Source organism: Chinchilla lanigera, unplaced genomic scaffold (genome assembly GCF_000276665.1).
Source record: "Chinchilla lanigera isolate Chin_1 unplaced genomic scaffold, ChiLan1.0 scaffold00034, whole genome shotgun sequence".
NCBI lineage: Eukaryota > Metazoa > Chordata > Mammalia > Rodentia > Chinchillidae > Chinchilla > Chinchilla lanigera.
Window position 1 is genome coordinate 12,080,215 of NW_004955435.1, and position 23,750 is coordinate 12,103,964.

Sequence of the window (23,750 nt, forward strand, 5' to 3'; positions counted from 1 at the left end):
GAGGCATTCATTCCACCAGTGTGGAGACAAGGGGGAGTTGAGAGCTGCTGTCTCTCTTCTTTCCAGGTTTTATTTTTTGATAGTGCATTTTTGCACTTCTAATGATCATGTTCCTCGTGAGGAGTTGGTACCTGTATATAACAAACCTTCATTCTCTTTCCATCTCCTTCTCCTTCCCTCCATCTCTTAGTCCCTTTCTCACTTGTAAAAGATCGTCTACTTGTTTCCTATTACTGTCTCTTATGTTGCTCTTTATTTATATTTTGAGTTTTTCATATAAGAAAAATCGTGTGATAGTTAAGCTCATGTGTCTGACTTGGTTCACTTCACATTATAGTCTCAAGGTGCATCCATGTTCCTGTAAATTACTGGAGTTTGTCCTTCTTTATGGCAGAGTAGTACTCCATTGTGTATAAATACATTTCCTTTATCCAGTCATCTGTTGGTAGGCACATAGCCCCCTTGCAAGGTTGAGCTGTTATGAATTGTGCTGCTCTCTTCACTTGACAATCAGCGAGTCTTTGGTGAACTTTGAGAGACAGTTCATAGATTCCTAGGAAAATCCAGGTTCCAACCGCTGAAGGAGTGAAGCAGGTGAGGGAGCAGTAGAAGTACATAGTAAAACTGTTCTTGGGGGGGAGGTTTCCTAATGGAGAGAAGGAGAAAAGTAGATGTAGGTGAAAAGAGAGCAGTAACAAACTGCAGTTTTATTTTGTGTATCTATTTTTGAGGTCGAGACTGGAATATGATTGCAGGTTGGGGGAAAAGAATGATATAAGGAAAAATATTACAAAGAAACTTGCCTCACTTTTTGTCTTAAAACCTGATTACTGGTTTCAGAAGAAATTCTTAATCAGATGCGTTTCCGAGCATTGTAGCTTAGAATATCGCTTATGCCAAGACTTACTGTATCTCAGTGAAATGAGGAACTACCCGTAGTGCTGATTGTGGACTTGGCATGTTTGCTTTCTTTCACATGAGCCATCACTAGCAAAGCGTGACAACAGACCCACTCAGTGATATTTTCTTGCTCATTAAAATTGTAGGTGTGGCAGAGTAGTTCTCCACTGTTTGCACAAAGTCGCATCTATTTTATTGTTCGCAGGAACTGGCAACCATGTGTCAGGAGCAGTGCCTGGAAATTCTGTATGTGCAGGGAAGAAACTGTGTTAGCCCAGTGAGAAAGTATGAGAAAAGGTCGTTCATGGCACTTGCCAAAGAAAATAATTGGCTCCAAAGTTTCGGTTTAGGCTAAATTAATAAAGCAAGTATAAATTATCTTTATACTTTCTGTTAATGGGAAGATAAACTTAATCATCAAACCAGTAAAACAGATAATAGTCCTTTGTAATTGTGTATAGTTGAAAACTGTAAACTCTCATATTAATGAAATGGAAAGCTTCCTGAAGCATCTGGCAACTCAATAATAACTGTTAGCACTTTCCATTTTCACATTTGAGACAGTAAATTAGTACCATCTATCTGGTAATAATTCAGAATGAATTTGAGAGGTATTTTTGCTAGGTAACTCACGTAAAACGCATCTGCCCCATAACTTTTTGATGGTGCTGTATTGCCTTCAGGGTAATATCACCTCGGCATTCAAACTAATTAAGATGGTGTTTTATATATTTGCTAGAATTTCTCTTAATTCCCCTACCCTGCTCTCTGAATTTCCTACTGTGTGAGAAGTGGAGTCAGGCCAAGCAACGCAAGGTGATGCGTGACGTGTATGGTACTGATGGTGATCTGCATTAGCAGGTGCTTACCCAGCATGCCCTTGCCTCTCGAGGCCTATCCCAGCACGGATGCCCAGTACCGTCCTCCCATACAACCCCCTGGAGTCTTGTCCTTCACCAACACACAGAGTTGTTCTTCCCCAGACCTTTCTGTGAAGTAGAGCTAGCTCAACTGTGTTGCTGTGCCTTTGACACTTACTTCATCTGCAGGAATTGGTGTCATTGTAATATCATTATCGTAAGGATAACCAAAGCGGCCAGAAGAAAGCCTTCACACTGCTGTTTTGTTACACTACAGCTGTGTCATTGGTTCTTTTCACTCTTAATCTCCAGAATGTAAGCACTCTGTAATCTTCTTATCTATCACTGGTTTCTGCCTTGGTGATGGTACATGTTCTTTTGAATTCACTAGTTAATATCCCTGTACGAGAAAACTCCCGTACACTTTCTTATTCTGGTGTAGATTTATATCAGCAAGAGGAATACTTAATACATAGCAAAATTTCGTTAAATTCTGCTGTCCCTTGCTTTCTGTATCTTTGATTTGCAAGGCAGCTACTCTAGATATACATGTAGAAGATCCCAGGAGCTTAGGGGTTTTTGTTGGGGTTTTGAGGTTTTTTTTCTTGGTACTGGGAATTGAACTCCGGACCTTGCACTTACCAGGCAGGTGCTGTGCCACTGAGCTTATATCCCCAGCCCCAACCCCAGGAGTTTATAGGAATAAGAGAATTATTTTACTCAAGAACCTAGGAAAAGCCTTTGAGTGAAGTTTTGAATCACAGCACTTTGTGCTTTATGCAGTGTGAGTACACACACATACAACTATGTAATACTATCTAATTTTCCCTTTCAGATTTTATTTTTAATTCATCATATATGTAGGGTGCAGTATGGTGCTTGTAATGTGTACATTGTAGAATGGTCAAGCCAGGCTAATTGTGACCCTCATGTATCATTTCTTTGTGATGAGAACGTTTAAAACTCCTTTGAGCTACTTCAAAGTACACATCTCATTAGCCATAGCCATCTATTCGCTGTGCTGTGCAGTAGAACACAAGAACTCCTTCCTCCCATCTGACTGTACCTTTGTGCCCGTTCACCAGAGCCCACGCCCTCCCCGCCTCACCGCTCCCCACACAGCCTGATAGCCAACTGACTTACTTCACTTAACATAATGTCCTCTGGGTTCTTGTTGCCACAAATGACTGAACTTTTCTTAAAAGGCTGAACAGAATTTCATTGTGGATACGTACTGCACTTTGTTCAAATCCATTCGTCTGGTGATGGACACGGGTTATTTCCACATCTTGCTTCTAGCAAGGCTGCAGCGACCTGGGAGTGCAAGGTTTTATAACTGTTTTATAGATTCCAACAACAAGTGTTCAAGTATAGCTGTTGATCTATTTCATGAAATAAGAAATGTACGCAGAGGAAAGCAATTTGTTCATCCATTCATTGTTGACATTAAACTAAGCCCAGGTCTTTTGCATCTAAACTTCATCCCCTGCCCTTTATACCTGAAGATGAGGCTGGGTTGTGGGGAAGGGATAGAAGGCATCTGAAAGGGCATCCAAAAGGAAGCCTGAAGGCGGATGTGTAGATGCATAGCAGCCGGGCAGTTCAGTTTAGTGGAGAGTGATTGACTCATGAAGACCCGTAGGGGACCACGTCTGAGAGGTTGGGGGAGATCATGGAGGGTGAATAGGTAGGTGAGAAGTTTGGCCTTCAGGCTACATTTCATAAGGAATCATAAATTTCTTGATTCAGAAACTGGCTGATTGGATCTGTTATTGTACAAAATGTTTACAGCTCTTATTTTCCTACATGTTTATAGAATATACATAAAGAACAGAAGGTCTTGCTTTCTTGAGACAGAGTCTCACTATGCAGTTCAGGCTGGCCTTGAGATCACGTTGTAGCCCAGGCTGGTCTTGAACTCACAGCGATCCTCCTGCCTCAGCCTCCTAAGAGCTGGGATTACAGGCTCAAAAGTAAAATATTTTTGAAAGAGCAGATAACTTACTTAGTTTCTGACCCTTTCTTAATTGTTAAGACCTTTTTATTAATTGTTCGTGTTCTTGCACATTTCTTCATGTCTTACTGAGAAAGGGTACCAGAGTGATAGTTCTTCGGTTTGGTTTTTATTTGTTTCATTTTTATTTTGAATCTTTGAGAGATTCACTCTTCTCTCCTTCATGCACAGTGCATAGCTTGGGCTGAATATAGACCCACAGTTCACAGCAACTCCGAAAACTTACTCCGTTATCCTGTTTTTAAGTAATGTAGAGAATGTATTTTAATTCCTATAGGAGTCACATTTTTTAAAAAGTAGACTTTATTTTTTCGAGCAGTTTTAACTTTACAGCATAATTAAGCAGAAGAGACAAAACTTCTCAGATAACCCCCGACCCGCTAGGTACACAGCATCCTGTAGTGTTAACGTCTCTCCCCAGAGTGGTGCGTTCATTACGAATGATGAACCTACACTGCCACATCATCACGCAAAACCCATAGTTTACATCCAGGTTCCCACTTGGTCTTGTACATTCTTTGGTTTTTAACACATGTAATAACATGGATCCAACATATAGAGAAGTTTCACTGTCCTGCAACTCTCCCTAGTCCTTCCCTCCCTCCAACCCCTGATCTTTTTACTCATTGCATATTTTCATTTTCTCAGACTATCGTAGTTCATAAGGTGGTTTTAATTTCCTCTGTCATTGCAGGATTTTGATCTTATTGAAATTAGAATATTTTGTTTATTTTTCTTTTCATTAACTTTTCCTAGACTCTGATGTATATTGTCAGATTTTCAGTATGTCTTTTTCTAACAGGTCAGTGGTGGCAAACCCACGGAACACGTGCCACAGCAGGTTGTTTGTATCACTGAAAGCTCCAAAGGGTCACCATCACGGCCTTAGGTTAATCTAGGAGTTTTTCCCTATTACTGTGTCCTCTGCATCCATATTCTTCTTTCTAGAAACTGGAAGTGATGCGGTGTAGACTTTGTATAGTTATAGCAAAATAAATTTTCTTGGATGAGTTTGGTTATTTTTAAATTCCACGTACAAGTAAGATCATGTAGTGTTTTTCTCTGTGTGAATGGGTTATTTCACTTAGCATAATATCTTCCTAGTTTATCCGTGTTGTTGGAAATAATAGTATTTCTACTTTAAGGGTAGATAGTATTCCATTGTGTGTGTATGTGTTTGTGTGTGTTACATTTTCTTTATTCATTTGACAGTTTCCATTTTGGTGCTATTATGAATAATGCTAAAATGAACATGGAGTGCTGGTATTTCTTTAAAATATTGATTTCCTTTCTTTTGGATTCTGTACCCAAAAGTGGATTTGCTGCATTATACCATGGTTCTATTTTTAATTTTCTGAGGAACCTCTGTACCTATTGGTCATTTCATTTATGTCTTCATTTGAAAATGAACCTTTGGCCCATTGTGGTTTAGGTTTTGGTTGGGTTGAGTTGAATTGGGTTTTTTGAGACAAGGTCTCACTGTGTAGCTTAGGCTGGCCTTGAACTTACTATTAAGTTCAGGCTGGCCTTGAACTCACAGTGATCCTCCTGCCTCAGCCTCCCAAATGCTGGTATTACAGGCATGCATCACCACATCCAGCTGGCCCATTCTGTAAATGAGTGTATTGCTTTTTTGCTGTTGACTTGTGTGAGTTTCTTATATATTTTGATATTAACTCCTCATCAGATATATGGTTTGTAAATACTCTCTCCTGTTCCATATAGGGCATATTTTTTTCTAAAATGATAGTTCTCGTGAGAACATTTGTCAGCACAGAATGGTATTTTCTTACATGGCGCTACAAAGACTTTTATAATATTTATAGCAGGTTGTAAACATGCAAGTATTCAGCAAGCCTTTGAGGACCTACTATGTACCAAGTAGTACTGTGTTTTTAATGAAGTTCTCATTAGAACAATTCTAGACAGTTGTCTACTGACAAAGTAGCCTGTGTTGGACTTCATTGTTCCCTTTTTCCCTTCTCATGATAGAAGACAGTCTTCTGTCCGCAGTCCTCCCAACGATGGTCTAGATCCCATACTGCCTGACATTCTTGGGGCTGGGTCTGCTCTGGCACCACTGTTCATATCCTCTCAAATCTTCAGCTCTTCCCCTGCCCTGGCTCTTTCCTATTTGTACTAAAGGGTGCTTGAGTCCCTTACATGTTAAGATGAAATCCTCCTTTTGCCATGTTCCCATCTGGCTGCCACCCTAAATTTTCTTCACATTGTTACCGACGGACCTGAGTTGTTGAAATACCCATGTTCCCATTTCCCGTGGTAATCTTGTTTCTGTCCCACCTTTGTACTGAAACTACCCCTGCTAGTGTTAAGAGTTTGTTTCCATTTCCCATGGTAATCTGGCTGCTTTGTTGCTAAATCCGATGGACTCAGCCAGCTGTGGTGGTGCATGCTTATAATCCTAGCACTCGGGAGGCAGAGGCAGGATGGACTGATGAGAGTTCAAGGCCAGCCTGAGCTACATCGTGAGACCCTGTCTCAAAAAACCAAAAATAAAAATAAATCCAGTGGACTTTTTGTAGTCGTCATCTCATCTGACCACATTTGATCTTTTTTCTTTTTTCTTTTTTTTTTTTTGGTACAGGGAATCAAACTCAGGACCTTGCACTTGCCAAGCAGGTACTGTGCCGCTGAGCTACATCCCAGGCCCCACATTTGATGTTAAGTGATCCTTTCTCTAAAGTCTTTCCCCTTGGTTTTAAGGATCATCTCCTGTGCCCCTTCCCCTGTTGATCTGTCACCTTTGCCTGCCCATCTTCTCCTGCACCCTACATGCTGGTGTTCTCTGGAGTTCTGGGCTCCACTCTTCCCTTCTTTCTCGGCCTGCTCTCTCTGGTCTTTTCCACTCTCCTGGCCTCGGTGACCTGTTACATGATGAGGACTTTCACATTAGTTAGTCCCTGACCTCTGAGTTCTAGTTCTATACATCTGTCTGCCTACTACACATTTCCAAATGAGGGACTTCAAAACTAGATTATTATTTCCTTCCTTCCCTGACCCCATTAGCAAAATGAATCAGTCCATAAGGAAATAAACAAAATCTTCTGTGTTCAGTTTTCCTCTACAAATGATTTTACTGTCCACCCATTACTCAAGCTAAAAATACCTCTGGAGTTGACCTTCACCCACCTTAATGTTGCAATTAAGAATCACAATTTTATTGACCTAATGTATCCTGAGTCTTAAAATACTTGTTTTTGCCTTCATTCCCAAAGGTTTCTTTTCTCAAGAATCTACATGTTTTTTAAAATAGAAATAAAAATCTTCATTAATGTTGAAGAAGACAATCTCTGCTTACAAACCTTCCCATTATTTTTCTCCGGTGGGCAAATTTAAGTGGACTTAGAACTACATAGATCCTTGATAATAATTTTCTAGCATTTATTATTGAGATGGCCGTAAACCAGGCATCATTCTGAACACTGTGCTAATTCATTTGGTTTCCCCAGATTCCCATGAGGCAGAAGTGCCGGGACCAACCCCACCTACTGGGGGAAGGGTTGGAAATGGGGAGAGGTTAGAGGACGTGCAGTGCGGGAACTGGCAGGTAGCAAAGGCAGGATTTGAACCCACGCAGATAAGGTCTTAACCACTGCACGGTACTGTCTGCACAGAGCTTGCATTCCTCACAGTAGCTTTTTAATCACTGTGTTTTAAAAAGTTTAAGATACTTTGAATTACCTGACATGGCATAATTTTAAATATGTGCCCAGACTACACATCTGCAAATTATTCTGAGAACGGTCCTGCAGTTTGCAGATATAATAACTAAGCCATCACAACAACTGGATTCATCATTTTCATTCTATCTTATATTACTTTTATGTTTAACAACTTTCTAGGTTTTCTTTGACTTTCTTGAAACATAAACAATGACCATAGTAATGTTATCTTCTTCTGAGTCTTCTGATTGTGTGTCACACTCAACATTCCTTTGGTTTGTTTATCATCTTATCGTAGACATACTTGGCTTTCCATAGTTTCAACACAAATCATACTCTGTTGCTGTGTTTCTTGAAAGTGGTTAAGCAACTGTATAAAACTCGTAGGAAATGACTGACTCACATACGGAAAGCATTTACTAGTGTCACTTCTGTCTCAGCTGCCAGGCCGTCTGTGTGTGTTTCCATGGTAACTCATCAGTATAACAGACTGCCACAGACTAACTTTATCATTCCTTTGGTTTGTTTAGCTTGGACAGCTCTCTTTATCACAGCTGGGTGCGTGTCCACTCATGTGCGCACTTGAAATTCTGAGTAATTGCCTTAGACACACAAACAAAACCTTTTGCATTGAGAGAGATTGTTTAATAATCCAAGGATAGTATTTTGATGTTCCAAAATCAAAAGGGTTATTAGGCATATCTGTTTCTACTTGAGTTCCTATTAAGAAAGGACGTATGCACTTATACATTTTAAAAGTTGATTTATAATATTTGTTCATTTGAAAGATATGTGAGATAGGAAAGTCAGCCAGAAATGGGCAGGGAGAAAGGAAATTAGGACCCTGTCCTGGGGAACAAGGAGGACTGAGTGGAATGACAGAGAAAGCCAACTCAGCCTGCTCTTCCCAGCCCTGCTCTGGGTTACTGTGCTCCAGGATAAGGAAGGAAGGACACTAATCACTGCAGAGCATCTTGGTAAGGGACGTCAAGTTTTCACCTGAAGACTTGAGTCGGGAACAGATTTCTAGAAGAGGTGATAACTAAGCTAAATGAGTTAGAATTAAACTGGTGAATATGGAAAGTTGAAAGCAGGAGTAGATGGCATTCAAGAGAAAGAAGGCATCAGGGAAAAAGTCCTACAAATGAAAAACAGTGCCGCAGAAGTGGAATCAACAAGCAGTATGAGGCCAGACTGGGTCAAGAGATAAGACTAAAGACCGCAGGGCTTCATCATGGAGATGCCGCGTTGGGGAGGTTGGACTTAATCCTGTAAGATGTGGGGAAGCAGTGGAGGATTTTAGACAGGGGAATAGTATTATCATTTTAAAAGGAGCTTTCTAGTAATGATGAGGAAGGCAGATTTGAGCAGGAACCATTTTGGAGATTTTTGCCACAAGTATTTCAGGGAAGAAATATTAAGAGTCTGACTTAGAACAACTGTACTAGATACAGAAAGGGCTTGATTACTGAATCAGTTAAGAAGTTACATAGGCAAAAATTGGTAGCTGGTACCAGACATTTATGGCCCATGAATTATTTTATTTATTCGATCAAAAATATTTATTGGGCTGGGGATATAGCTCAGTGGCAGAAGTGCCTTCCTTGCAAAAATATTTATTGAACGTTCACTATGGTTGGCAAACTATGTCTGTAATATTATGTTAGACTCTTCAGTTTCTGCTTTATCATTTCTGGGGCTTTTCTTCCTTAAAGATTCTGCGCTTATTAAACTTGTTACTCACATAAGAATCTATTCAGAGTCCTAGCACATAGGTCAGTCTCCTACTTGAGAGGCAGTGTTCATGAGTCTGGATAATGTCTTAATCCACATAAAATGGGCCTGAGCTTACTTGTGGCTTCATTGGGAGGGACTGTGCAGGTCATGAAAGATATGTGCAGCAGAGTCCAAAACATTTCATCCACACGATAATTTTAAACCAGGGAAGCAGGTTCAGGGATTCCTGGAGCACCTTCCACAATGTGAATGACATCTGAGCTCTCAGGGTTTTTTCCGGGCTCAAACTTGGAATACTCATGCCTCAGCCTCCTAGAGTGCCAGGATGAGAGGCGTGAGCCACTCCACCTGGCTTAAGGTTTCTTTATTTGGGAATGACCAGACAGACTGGGTTAGGAGTCACTTCAGCTGCATGTAACAATACCCTAAATAAACATTTTAAATAAAACCTATGAAATCTTGGAGGAGACGGTCCAGACTACTCATTTACCGGGACCCACCTTTTATCTGTGCATGATTATCGTGAGTGTTCCAGGCAGAGGAAGGAAGAAAGGGTAAAAAGTACAAAGGTGTCTCTCTATGATTGCTCTTTCACTGTGGCCTTCCGGAAGTCACACCTGGTAACATCCGTTGTGCTTCATTAGCTGATGCTCATGCCTACCCCTAGCTGCAAGGGAAAGTTGTGAAATACAGTCTTTTACCTGGGTGCATGGCCAGTCAGAATAAAATCAGGGTTTTGTTGAACCAAGGGAGAGACCAGGTACTGGATAAGCTACTGGCAGTCTCAGCCAGGCAAGCCATTTGACTAGTTTACCTAGCCAAGATGAGTGACTAGCCTGCTGGTGAGTACGTGATAGACAGGCATCAGGAGCATAAGTCCTTGTTTAGCACCTAGGACAGTGATGGCAAACCTTATAGAGATTGAGTGCCCAAACTGTGACCGAAAACCCACTTATTTATTGCCAAGTGCCAACACTTCAATTAAATTTGTTTTGGGGGGATTTTTTTCTTTTTTTTCTTTTTTTTTTTTTTTTCTTCTTTTTTTTTTCAATTAAATTTGAATACTGAAGTCTTAGGGTTTTTTGTTTTTTACCTGCTCTCTGATGCTTGGCTTCTTGGGCTGCTTAGCTTGCGTGCAGACAGAGAGGGCCCTGGATGTCCACTGCAGCGTGTGTGCCGTAAGTTCTCCGCTGGCCTAGGAGTTCCAGATAAGATCGTCAATTAACAGGTGTATGTATGAACCTGAGGAGTAAAGAAAAAGACCTGGATTTCCTAAATTCTCAGTCTACACATTCTCGTTAAGGCCACCAGAGTAGAAAAATTAAAAGGCCAAGGATAGAAACTTGTGGAAATCAACATTTTAGATGAGGCATGTCCAGTTTGCAGCCCTGGACAGCTAGTAATGTAGTCCCACAAGGTCAAAAACTTTGAACATTATAATGCGACTTTTAGCAGTATTTTTTAATACTCTCCCCCGAAAAACAAAAACAAAAAAAAACAGCATCTTTGTTCTTTCTTGCAGCACCAGTTTCAGTTAACATGAACACCTTATCTATGGATTTCCAAATGGGAGAAAAATATTCCTCTCTTCACAGTCGTGGCTTATTCATGTCATCATTTTTGGCAGTACATACACTTGGGAACAACTGTTTTCCAGCACAAAGTACAGAAAGGGTAAAATTAGATTGAAACATTCGGATGAGCACCTTGAGAAATCACTGAGGGTCGCAATCACTTCCATCAAGGCAAACGTTCATGCATTAGTTAATACATTAGATTCACAAAAACGTGGTCAGCTATCCAACTGGTTTTATGTTCCTGTTCCTTTCAATGATATAAAAATGAAGGATGTCTGTTAGTTATGTACATTATATTTGATGTCTTATGTGTGGCCAAAGACAATTACCCTTCATTCAGTGCAGCCCAGGCAAGCTAACACCCAAAAGACTGGACACCCATGCTATAGAAAGTTTTCCAAATTCAGCTACAGCCCTTTTCAGCTGACAAGTCACTTAATTTTTATGGATTTTAGTTCCTTTATTTGCAAAATGGAGTGAGGAGCACCTTCCCTATAGGATTCTTTCGAGGATTCAGTACGTTAATACACACAGTATATTTAGAAGTATTATATAATAAGCACCCAATCAGTGTTATCATTATTATTATTAATACTCATCTTTTAAGGAATTGGATCTAAAAGCCAAGAGAATAATAGTAAATAGATGGGGACATAAGGATATATAGTAGATTTGGTCTGTTAAGATTTTATTTCATGTTTATTGTTCTCTGTATTTTACACTGTAATTCCAATTTTTTGTACATATTTATAATGCTGTGCTGAAATCTCTTAATCTGGTTTCCTCCCAGCCCTACCATACTTAATGTTGGCTCCCTCTACGCTGTAGCTAATAAACCAGCTAAATATTCTGCAAGTACTTTTTTCCTACTTATTTTTTAAACAAACACAGAGTTCACTTTATTTCTTTAATTTTTGTTACTCAAGGCAAAACCACACTCCATTTGTTCAAATGATGGTGTAGACTGTTTAGTGTATAAAAGCTGCTACGTTTCATAGTTGTTTCAAATTAGATAAAAACTTAAGATGTAATTCTATAATTAGAAGAGAAATTGCTGGTGTAGCACAAACAAATGAAAAGTGCAAGAACATGAAGCAGGGTTTTAGGGCTTTTCTGTATTAATGGGGCTTTTTGTCTGTTCATTTGTGTTTGGTTGGTTGGTTGATTTTTTTGCTTATGAAACAATGACTACAATAATTGGTTTAGTAACATTTTAAGATACTACTGCCCTTTAGGTCCAGAGGTCCATGTGGTAGAGGCTTGGTCCTCAGCATGGCACTTTTGGGAGGTAATAGAACCTGTAAGAAAAGGGGATTTAAGGGAGATTTTTAGGTCATTGGCGGTGGGTCCTGAAGGGGGTTGTGGGCCCTGCTCCTTCCTTGCCCTCTCTTTTGCTTCTTGGCCATGAGGTGAGCATTTTGTTCTACCTTGTTTCCAGCATGAAGTGCTGCCTTGCTACAGGCCCAAGCAATGCAACAAATTGGTCATAGGTGAAACTTCTAAAACTGTGAACCAAAATGAACCTTTTCTCTTTATAAGTTTATTTATCTCAGACAATTTGTAATCGTAATAGAAAGTACTCTCTGATTTTCATAGTTTAGACAACAAAGAAGGGTCTTTAGGCAGTTAGAAAAATGGTTTGCAGTGTTATACACTTTTATTCCCATTTTCAGATTATTCAGTACTTGATAATGTTTTTGAATTTGTTAATTTAGTTTTTATTTTAACGAACTTATAAATGCACATAGTTTATAGTATAAGGCACGTTGTGGAAAACTTTAGTCCCCGGCCACCTATCCACATTTCCCACATGGCCTAACAGAGAATAGACTTCTCTTTCTTCCTGCCCTCCATCTTTCCAGGGTTGTTCCTTTAGCACACTTGAAGGCGTAGAGCAAGGTAGCTTGGTTAATGTCTATAAAGGAAGCCTCTTGGGCTCCAAAGAAGAGAAGAGTGGATATATGACGAATAGAATACCAAGCCTAGTCATTTGATTTATGTGAGTACGTCTTATTTCCCTGGTGTTCTTTTTTATATAGCATCCTTTTCCTGAGTAGGTAGATGCAGTTCCTTTTTTATCTCTTCTAACATAGGAGCATAGGCTCTGTTTTGTTCACGTTCTTTTTTTCTATTCATTTTGATCTACACTTTGCTATTAAGAGACCCTCATGTGCCGGCTCATATTCACCTACGGCACTAAAAGTTATTTAGAAGCGTTGTGTTTGTGGAGGAGCTTGTCATCTTGGGTTTTTACTACAGGTTGAGCTGGCTGAGGCATTTTGTTAGGAAGCCTCACCACCCATCTCATTAGATCTTTTCTTTGAGACTGGCTGGATTCCCTGGGAAATATTTTTTTCCTACATCTTCTTGATGAATATGTGCCTCATTTCAGCATTGCAAGAAGACAGGTTAGGAAAGGAAGGCTGGAAATCTCAACATCAAGTAAGGCATCCTTTGTTCCTCCTGCCGTCATGCCATTTCTCATATTTGCCCTTGAGTCAGGCAGTCCAGGGATTCCTGTGTGTTACCACCAGGAAAATGCATCTTACCCTTCTGCAAGACTCAAGGTCTGATTGTTTTCTAAAACAGTTTTCAGTCAGTGTTTCTGCCTTTTGTCCCTCCTTCATTCTATTTCAGGATCAATCTAAGATTCTGCTCTTGGCTTTCGACATTACCAGTGTAAAGTTAGGATCTCTTCGATATGCTAAATTAGCTATCACTTGTGTAGTGTATGACACTGTCGCTAGCCTCTTATTTTTTTCTCTTCCCTGGCTCTCAGTTTGTCCTTCTGAGATAATGCTTCAACTTTTTTCTTTTTTACCTTAGTAGGTTTGTGGTAAGGACTTCAGGGGCTAATACATGTCCCCAACATGCCATCTTTTGCATAAAATTTTACAAGGAAAGTAAAATAGCAGGCTTTTAAAATGTTGTTTCTTTGCACTTGATCTTGGTGACGGGAATAGTCACATGCCATGAGGTTCAACATGTTCTGAAGGGTCCAGGACTTCAGTATACTTGCACAAATTTCGGAGGTGCTCTAGAGACCATGGCCGATGTCTTTAGCAAGTGTTGAGTCCAGGAGATGTTGGAAAGGAAGGAACAGTGAAAGTTCTGGGTTTTTTTTTTTATTGCTTATTCTTTTCATTATTATGTATTATGTTTTGCTAATTTGCTTATCCATAAGACCAAACTGATTGGTCCGAATACAGAATTCATTTTATTCACCAAGGCAGGTACACGTTGGTTCTGTATCACACTTAGGGTTTCCCCTAACTTTTATTTCAACTTTTATTTTCACCTCACCAGCTGTCCCTGTTGCTTCATAGAAGCGACTGTACCTATCACTGCAAAAGAAAATTAAAGCCATTCAACTTGTGCTATGTCACCTATGTTGGTTGAATTGATAAATAAATTAAGAGAAAGCTCTCTTTACATTCACCTGTTACCACTCCTTTATCCCTGTGTTAGAAGGATAATTATCCTTGCTTTGTAAGGCTAAGCCCCTGAGACCTGTGCAGAATAGTATAGAGGACAGCATGAACCAAAGCCAGGAAACTTCAAAAAAGATTTTGGTTTGTGGGCAAAGGGGTTTTAGAATTAACCAAGCGTGGTTTGGATGCTGGTTTTGCCCGTGCCCCCTGAGTGAGTTACTTCCCTCCTGTGCTTCCCTTCTTGGTCTGTAAAGTGAGGGAGGTAGCAGCTGTTTCACAGGATTGTGGTGCAGTTAGGTAATACATGGTAAGCTCTCCCTAAATGATAGGCCCTGATGCTGAAACAGCTAGAGTGAAGCTAGAACGGTAGCTCATCTTAAATATTTGTTTGCCCTTTAGGATAAATAGCCATGTATATTTCCATCTCTTGCAGTAACCATAAATGTAAGCCCTACAAGGTTAGGAACAACGTCCTCATCGTGTTTTAAACATCTAACGTATGCCCAACACACATGAACTAAATGTGTGTTCTGTGTTGAAGAAATGAGTAGTGAAGCCTCGGGTTACACTGATTGAATTGATTAGTAAATTTACTGTTTTCTCAGTTTGTTGTGATTGAAACCTTCCACAGATTTCCAGATTGTTGTTAGAAATTCATTTTCCTTCTGTTTCATGCATTATGAATGCTTTTAGTACGTCAATTTTCATGGTAGACTTCAGTGAAAGAATGTGTGTTTGGCTGTCTGTCTGTCAGCTTTTAACATGTCATTAATAATAATTGGCCTTTCTTTCTAATTTCCATTCAGGGAAGTGGTGCAAGCAAACTGCGTTCACTGGAGAAAGAAGTTCTCATTTATGTGCAAAATGAGCGCAAGCGCTGCCACAGGGATCCTCGATCCCTGTATCTACAGAGTATCTGTGAGGAAGGTATGAAAATGGCCGATTATTTTCCACTTTCAGAAACCACAGTTAGTTCCATAGTCACTAACTCACTTTATTTAGCCCTGTGTTACTGTTGGAACTATTATACTTTATGTAATTTCACTTCCATTTACAGCAATAATTTAAATTCCTAGGGCAACTGTGGTGAAGAATCTGAAGTTATAAACTAAAATATTCAAGAATCTTTATCTCACTATCACTATGCATATAAGCATTAACCATATTTGTATTAATTTGGGAGCTATGTGTATATTGTACCATTTATTCCTATTCTTTAATAGGCATTGTTCTGGAATATACATATTTATATTCTAATAACAACCCTGAAAGTAGGTGTTACTTTACCTTTTTTTAGGAAAACTAAGGCTCAGAGGAGTAAAGGTACTTACCAGATTTACAATGTGAATAAATAGAAAGGATTCAAACACAAATATTTCTGATTGCAAGCCCATCTTTTATTTTTTATACATTTCCTTTCTACATATTAGGTTGAGCCATATTACCAATAATCTACAGAAGTGACAGTTTTACTTCGTTCGGTTTACACACACACACACACACACACACACACATGATCCTGCTTGTTTGGGGAGAGGGCTGGTAAAAAGGAGTACTCTATTAGTCACTGGTACTAGTGATATAAACTAGCTGTAAAATGTACACTTTGTACACATTTTAAAATTACATGTAACAATATATGTAATGAGAAAAAATTAAAAAGCAAGGGATTTAGAATAAAAAGTAAGAGTCCCTTATCTTGTTCTTGTTCAACAAATACAATAAATACATGAAAAAATGTTCAACATCTCTGGCCATTAGAGAAATGCAACTTTAAACAACACTGAGATCCAATCTCGCTGCAGAAAGAGTGGCTATCATCAAGAAATCAAAAATAAACGCTGACAAACCTGCAGTGAGGGAAGGAACCTCCCTGTTGTTGGTGGGAATGTAAATTAACCTAACCACTGTGAAGAGGAGTATGGATATTCCTTAAAAAACTAAAATAGAATTCCATTTCACCCAGCTAGTCTCCTTCTAGGTATCTTCCTGAAAGAGTTTAAGACATCATATTACAGTGATACATATTTATAGCAGCACAACTCAGAATAGCTTAATCTTGGAAATGACCCGTGTGTCCATCAATGGATGAATGGATAAAGAAAATGCGAGATTTATATACAATGGAATGCTGTACTATTCTGCAGTGAAGAAGAATAAATTTGCATCATTTGTAGGAAAATGGTTGTATCTTAAGACCGCAATATGAAGTGAAATAAATCAGACACATAAGCTTAAATGTCAGTGTGGTTTCTCAAATATGAAGAACCCAAGATACAAATAAAGAGCAAAAGAAAAGATAGATAGTAGGAAATAGGGAGCTAAATCTTTTGTAAATGGGAAGGGAACCAAGAGATAGGGAGTGTGGGGAAGGGGACATAAAAAGAATTAAGATGAGTCATGTACATGTACCAGCTATCCACAATGAATATATACAATATATTGTAAACATGAGCTAAAGAAAGGGAAATGTGGGGGAAGGAACCTAAAGGAGGAGGGAGAGAGGAGGGAAGAGAGGACGAAGGTAATAAAGAGGATCAAGGTATGTTAAGTACATGTACCTACTCCCTAAAATGAATGTAAACGTTATGTAGTACAAACATGCACTAATAAATTTTTTAAGGGAGAAAACCTAAAATATCCTACACATTATCCAAATTTAAAAGAAATAAATAAATGTCATCCTAATCATAGTTTTAAAAGGCAATGTATAAGTCTTTGAATTTTAAGAAAAATAAATATGTTTAGAGTAAAACGTAACTGAGTTAAAGAGACTCAATCTATAAAACAAGAACTAATGATGCTCTTTAAGGTAAGATTTATTCATCTAAAATACTCCTCAGCCTGTTCCTCAGATTAGGAGGGCTTGGTGTATTAATTAGGACATACATGATAAGCTGTTATATAGAGACTCAGATAAGCAATGGCTTAAGGAAGGTAGACATTATGTCTCTAGGGCAGTGATAGCTAACCTTCTAGAGCTTTCAGTAATACAGACAGCCCACCGTGGCATGTGTGCCACAGATTTGCCACCACTGCTCTAGGGTAGCAGTAACCCTCACTATTGGTGTCCATCCAAGGGAGCTGCTGCAATCCTGTCTCCCAAACCAGTGACCTAAGAACAAGTGTGTCCCTTCTGAAGGCACGACTGCAGGTGTGCATATATCTTGTGAACATGTCCCACAGGTTAGAACGTAGTCCTGGACCACGCCAGCCTGAAAGAAAGGCTGTGAGCCTCATCCCTAGCTGGCCAACAGCTTCTCAAGTTAAAGAAGGGGAGAATGAATATGGTAAACCATAGCAGCTTCTGCTGTGCATGGGTAGATGGAGACATTTATTAAGTTCATTCTGTATAATCCTTCCTAGGTATTACATAAAAGATTAATGAACAACTATATAAACATGCTGTGTGTAGCCAAAAAATACCATAAGCAAAGTCATAAATTGTAAGAAAATACTTGCAAATCATGTCAGATGACTCATTTCCATAATTTAGAGCACCTCCCAATAATAAAATGATCAGCAATCATTTAGAAAAACAGCCAAGTGACAGAGTGTACATTTCACCAAAAAAGACAGTATAAACAGCTTTTAAACAAAATATACTCAAACTCATACAAATTAAAATTTGAATAAGACAGTTTTTTAGTTATAAAGTCAACAAAAGCCAAAAGTTTGATAATATACTCTGATTCCTAGGCACAGCAAAGCAGTCAGTCACTAGCCAACAAACTTGTGAATTTCTGCAGTGTGCTACATATGTTCTCGGTGCTTGAGGACAGAGCCAGATGAGATTGTATCCCTGAGGACTTCACTTTCTGGTAAAAGTTGGACAAGAAGTGATAGGAAAGCCAGAAAGTAAGCACATAACCAAATAAGATTGTTTTAGATAATGATAGTGCTAAGCATAAAGTACAGTGAGGGTAATAAAGAGTGACATGGAGAAGAGATAGTAGTTTAGGAAATTGGGGAAAGTCAGTCAAAACTTAACTGAAAGGTAACATTTGAAGGAAGGTAGCCATGTACAGATGTAGGGAAAGGTTAGGGGTACAGCTCAATAGTAGAGCACTTGCCTAGTACAAGGCCCTGGGTTCAATAGCCAGAAAACACACACACACATACATACACACGTTTGGAAAGACCAATTACAGGAGTAAGACCTAAGAGCAAAAAGACATTGTATTAGTTCCCAGGACTCTTACAACAAAAATGCCACAAACTGGGTGACTTCAAGCAACAGATGTGCACAGTCTCCATTCTGGAAGCTAGAAATCCAAAATCAAGATGTCAGCAGGATCATGCTCCCTCTGGTGCCTCCAGGAAAGAAGCTGTTTCATGCCTCTGCCCTAGGTTCTGTTCTTTGAGAATGAGACCCTATCCTATCCTCAAGAATTTAACTTCTGGCAGTCTTTACTTCAGGCAATCCTTGGCTTATAGACAAAGCCCACAATTACACGACTGTCTTCTCCCTTCATGGTATAGTTTAGAGAGAAAAATAATATAGGAGGTGAAGTGCCCACGCCTGTCAAATGTTCAGAAGCTAAGTGTGATGAAGACAGAGCCTTTGGCTTTTGTAAAATGAAGATCACTGAAAATTGTAAGAACTAGTACAGAAAAGAAATCAGGACCAAAGCCCAATTGGAGAGGGCTGCACAGAGAGGACAATACAGTGGCCTTTTGGGGGGCTGGGAGGAGTCCACAAAGTTGAACTTAGCACCATCACACATTTTTACCATCCATTGACAATAAGGAATTACTTGGCATATGCTTAATTTTAAATCTTCGTGTGATAACCTTACCATGTTTTCTATCTTCGGCAGGAGCTAAAAGGTGGAAAAACTTATGCAAAGGTAAGCAGATTTTCTTTTACTCTTTGGTAACTCATAATACAACTCTTTGCTGTGTATAGATTTAAAAATTAAATGATTTACTCTTCTAATTGCTGCTTGAGCTTGACTCTTTTAAGTAAGGCAACTTGGAGATTGAGGGGTTGTATCCAATAATAAATTAAAGGCATAGTCTTTCTAATTTCTTATTATAGGGTGTTTTTCTTTAGTGTTAGCTTCCTTACTAGAGAATGATCTCTAGTTTCCTTGAAGTTCTAGCTTACTGATAATTCAGGCTCACCTGTGAGGTATTCCCAGGCCCACCTCATCATAGTAGAACAGGAACTTTTCTGTGTGTTCTCGTCACACTCAATACACATTCTTCAGTTGGTATTTGCAGTGGATTGCTTCCAAGACCCACCCCAACCCCAGAAAACAAAATCCAAGCATGCTCAATTCCAGTCCCTTATATAAAGTAGCCTAGTATTTGCATATAACGTACAAACATTCTCCCATATGCTTTAAATCATTTCTGTATTCCTCATGATACTTAATGTAATAGAAATACGATGTATGTGGTTGTTACGCTGTATTGTTCAGACAATAATGACAAGAAAAAAGTCTGTACATGTTTAATACAGTCGCAGATTTATACTTTCCATCCACAATCGGTTAAATTCACAGTTGTAGAACCTGCAAATACAGAGGGCAAACTACGTTACCACTGCACTTGTTACTTGTGTTAGCTGCATGAAAGTAGTAATGTGCTCAGCTTTCTGCTCAATGGGAAGAATGAGTAATTATTAATACTACCAGAAACCTACGTATTTTTTTATTTACATTCTCTGTGAATGGTATATGCATCATTGCAGTCATCTGAGGCAAGAACCTGGACTAGTTGTAACCAGATCTAGTTGTTTATAATGTCACCTAAGATGTTCTTTGCTACAAATAGCAGAAAACTTTCCTCAACTGAAAAATTCTTTTAACCTCACAGAGCAAGTAGATGTGATATTGAGCTGCTTGCTTAATCCAGTGACTGAGAAAAACGTCAAGAACCCGTATTTTTCTCTTTCCACTACCCTGTTCTTTGTGTGGTGACTGCTCTTGGCTAGTGCCTCCCCTGAACACCAGGTGCCTGGCTGCTGTAGTTTTAGTCAACACATTCACATATTAGAAAATTAAAATAAGATTCAATTATTCCCCCCACTTTTAGTCCTTAAGCAGCTATTTACTGCTTATAAAGGAAATGTAAAATTCTGTAACGTAGCATATAAGATACATTTCGGTTTGCAGATTATTTCTGCTGCTTCATCTCTTCCGCATACCTGCCATCTGGAGTCTCCCTCGCTCATCCTTCTGAAGCATACTGCCATCATGAACTTCCTGGATTATCTCTGCTATTTTAGATTCTTGGCCTCGTGACTTAACGTTTTCCCCACCGTGCGTGTATTTCTGCCTCCTCTTGTCCCGTCAACTCATGTATCATTAAAGACTCGGCTTGGTCATCCTTCCCCACTGAGAACTTTGCTTTTCCTGTCCTGTAATTATGCCTTTTTCGATCACAGCACTTACCAGCTCGTGCTGTCGGGATTTCTTTTTCCACTTTTCATGTATTATTAACTATGAGAGTCAGGATGATTCTCTGCGGGCCGGAGGTAGAACTCAGTGGTAGGGCACTTGTCTAGGTTGCACAAGGCCCTGGGTTCAGTCCGCAGCGCTGGAAGAAAAAAAATGCTATATTTCCAATATTTAACATTACCTGGGATGTGGATGCTGAAGATATTTTTTTAATAAATGAATGTCTACCACAGATAATGGTTGTATGTGTATGAATGTCATTTTCATAGGACAGTTACTTCGGTAAAACAGAAGGAAGCGTGCATTGATATCTCGCTATAATGTAAGCTCTTTGAAGCTAGAGTATTTGTTCTGTTGTTCCCTCTTTTTGTGTTTAAAACAGCCTGGCACATAAAAGGTGCTCAATAAATATTGACCTCACTCAGAACTCTTAGCCTCACATCACATTGACCTTGTCTACCTGTTAATATGTTTTCTTAGTGAAGACTGTCAGTTTTTGCAGTTCTAACAAATTACCATAAACAACAGACACCTGTTTCTCACATCTCCGGAGGCTGGGAAGTCCAAGATCAAGGTGCTGGCAGAATCCAGAGTTGATGAGAGCCCCCTACTTGTGCACAGATCGCTGGCTTCTCAGTAGGTCCTCACAGCAGGGAGCAAAGAGAGAAGCAAGCTCTCTCCTGTCTTTGTAAAGGGAATTAATCCAGGGCTGGGCATATAACTCAGTGATAAAGCATGTCCTTAGCACATGCAGGGTTCTGGGTTTACCCCAGCACAAAAAAAGAAAAAAAAAGGAAAAAGAAAGCACCTGTGTTCGAGGACTCCATCCTTGTGACCTAATTGCTTCCCAAAGGTTACATCACATATCACTAATACCATCCTTTTGGGAGTTAGGGTTTCAATATATGAATTCGTGGAAGCACAAACATACAGTCCATAAGAGAGTAATCGGATTTTTTAACTTAGTGACAATATTAGTATTATGACAGTGAATGGTAAGACAGTGAGCTGTGTTTTATTCAATAAATGCATATTAAGGGCCCATCATGTGCCATTTTTCCTGGTGTCGTTCTAAGTACTAGACAAAAAACAGACAAAAGCGCTGCTTTATGGAGCTTACATTCCAATGGGAAGTAGAGAGGTGAGGGACAGACAAGCAAATAAATGTAAGATATGTATGGGCATGAGGTGATAGTAACTACTCAGGAGAGGAACAGCAGGTAAAGGATAAAGAGTGGTAACTACAGGCTAAGACAAGGGAGAGGGACGTATTTTAGGGTAGTTAGGGAAGAATCCTTTCGAGCAATGACATGGAACATTGCCGTGAATGGAGTGAAAGAGAGCTCCATCTGAGAGAGTGTGTTTCGGCAGAACAAGAGAGCCACATGCCTTGAGGTGACCCTGGCATCTTCAGGGAGTAGGACATTGAGTCTGACAGAGAGAGGAGGAGGAAATGAAGTTGAGCAAATGGTCAGGGACTGCGGAATTGAAGACAGCTTAGACAGCACTTTCAGGAAGTTTGGCTGGGGCTGGAGAACAGAAAAATGATCCAACAGCCTGGTGAGAGATGTGGGGTGAGGTCTGGTTTGGTGGTGTTCACTGAGAAAGGAGAAAGTCCCGCAGAGATGGGAAATTTTAGAAGGCCAAAGAGCAGGAAGAACTGCTGATGTAATGCACGAGAGGCGGCGGGAGCAGCTGGCCTCGGGAACACAGCCAGTTCGTCCGTCCTCTGAGTGCAAAGGCAAATAAGTGTGCGTGCAGGAGCAGGCAGGTGAGTGGCAGTGGCTGGAAGTAAGAGCTTGGCAGTTAAGCGTTCTTTTGATCGCTCTTCTTTTCTGCCTGAAGTAGGAAGCAAGGTCTCAGGTCGGGGGAGAACCGGAAAGAGGCATTGGAGGTTCAAAGACAAAGGCGGAATAGATGAGACAGAGTGTGTGGATAATGCGTGACCCAGTAAATCACTTGAGTCTTCACATGCTCACATGAAAGTCATTTTGCCCTGAACATACCCAGGCTTTTTCTGCTGATGTGTTGGCTCCCTGAAAGGCAGCGAGACTAGAGTAACACTGTGAAAATTAGATAGATGTTACCTGTAGCTTGATGTGTGCCTGACTTACTATGTTTGGGGCTTCATTCCTTACGTTATTCTTTTCTTTCTGTACCACTTAAAAGCTACTCAAATAATGCTGCAGTCTACAATTAAAATCTTCATCCTAAGTACCACTCTGTATGCCACTGTTTTAAAACCTTAAAGCAAACAATCTCAGCAGTGTTTGAAATGTATAGTGCTTTTTTTAGTTCATGTGGATGTGCTTATTAATTGTAAATTCAATTTATTTTTTATTAATAAGAGACGCTACACATACTTAGGCTGAAGAACAGATTTATTTAGAAAATATAATGACATAATGGGGTTTGCTTCTCATATCGCTTGAAGTAAGAAATAGAGTTGAGCAGCGGAGGAAAAACTGTAGAACAACTTTTAGTAACTGCAGAAAATTGGACCAAACCTGAGCAGTAATGAAGAAGAACAGGTTTAAACTGAACTTCTGGGTAGCAGCAGAGAGGGTGGGCGTGGAGCAGAGCTATGAGAACGGGAGAAAGAAAGTTCCATAAAGAGAGAGTCAATGCAAGGATCATCAGCAAGGAGAATGTTTTGAGAGGAGAAAAATAATTTGTACTAAAGTGTGACTCACTTAAGAGAACTGAAAAACCTGCAGCTGTCTACAGTTACTAGGGGTTAACAGCATAGCGTGAGAACACAATAGAGTCCGATCATTTTTCCATCTGGATATGCAAATGATGATGATTGGTCTGCTGGTATTGTCCACAGTGTGGTGTGAGCGCCACTGCTACATGCATGCGATGATTTGAGTTGTATGATACACGTTAGTTTTACTATAACAGTGATGTATTTATTTTCATGTACATAGAAAAATATATGTCACACATCAGATCTGTGATATCAGAGATCCTGTGCTTAAGAATAAAATAGGTAATAAGTTTTCATTTAAAAAGCAAATCAATTTAGGGACACTTATAAAGCAAATAAAACAACAGGTATTAAGATGACAAAAACTTCAAAGACTAAAATTTGAGAAAACTTGCCTGAGGAATGGGTTGAGTGTTTATTTTAAGGAGAAT

General features: G+C 39.5%; 1 protein-coding gene across 1 annotated transcript in view; it reads left to right on the forward strand.

Moving 5' to 3' along the window:
* The window catches only part of Fam102b (family with sequence similarity 102, member B), a 65,199-nt gene that overhangs the window by 19,103 nt on the left and 22,346 nt on the right, over nucleotides 1-23,750 (forward strand). The window contains exons 4-5 of the mRNA XM_005389101.2: nucleotides 15,009-15,129; nucleotides 19,023-19,052. Coding sequence (XP_005389158.1) covers nucleotides 15,009-15,129; nucleotides 19,023-19,052 — 151 coding nt within the window. The remainder of the gene's footprint in view (nucleotides 1-15,008; nucleotides 15,130-19,022; nucleotides 19,053-23,750) is intronic.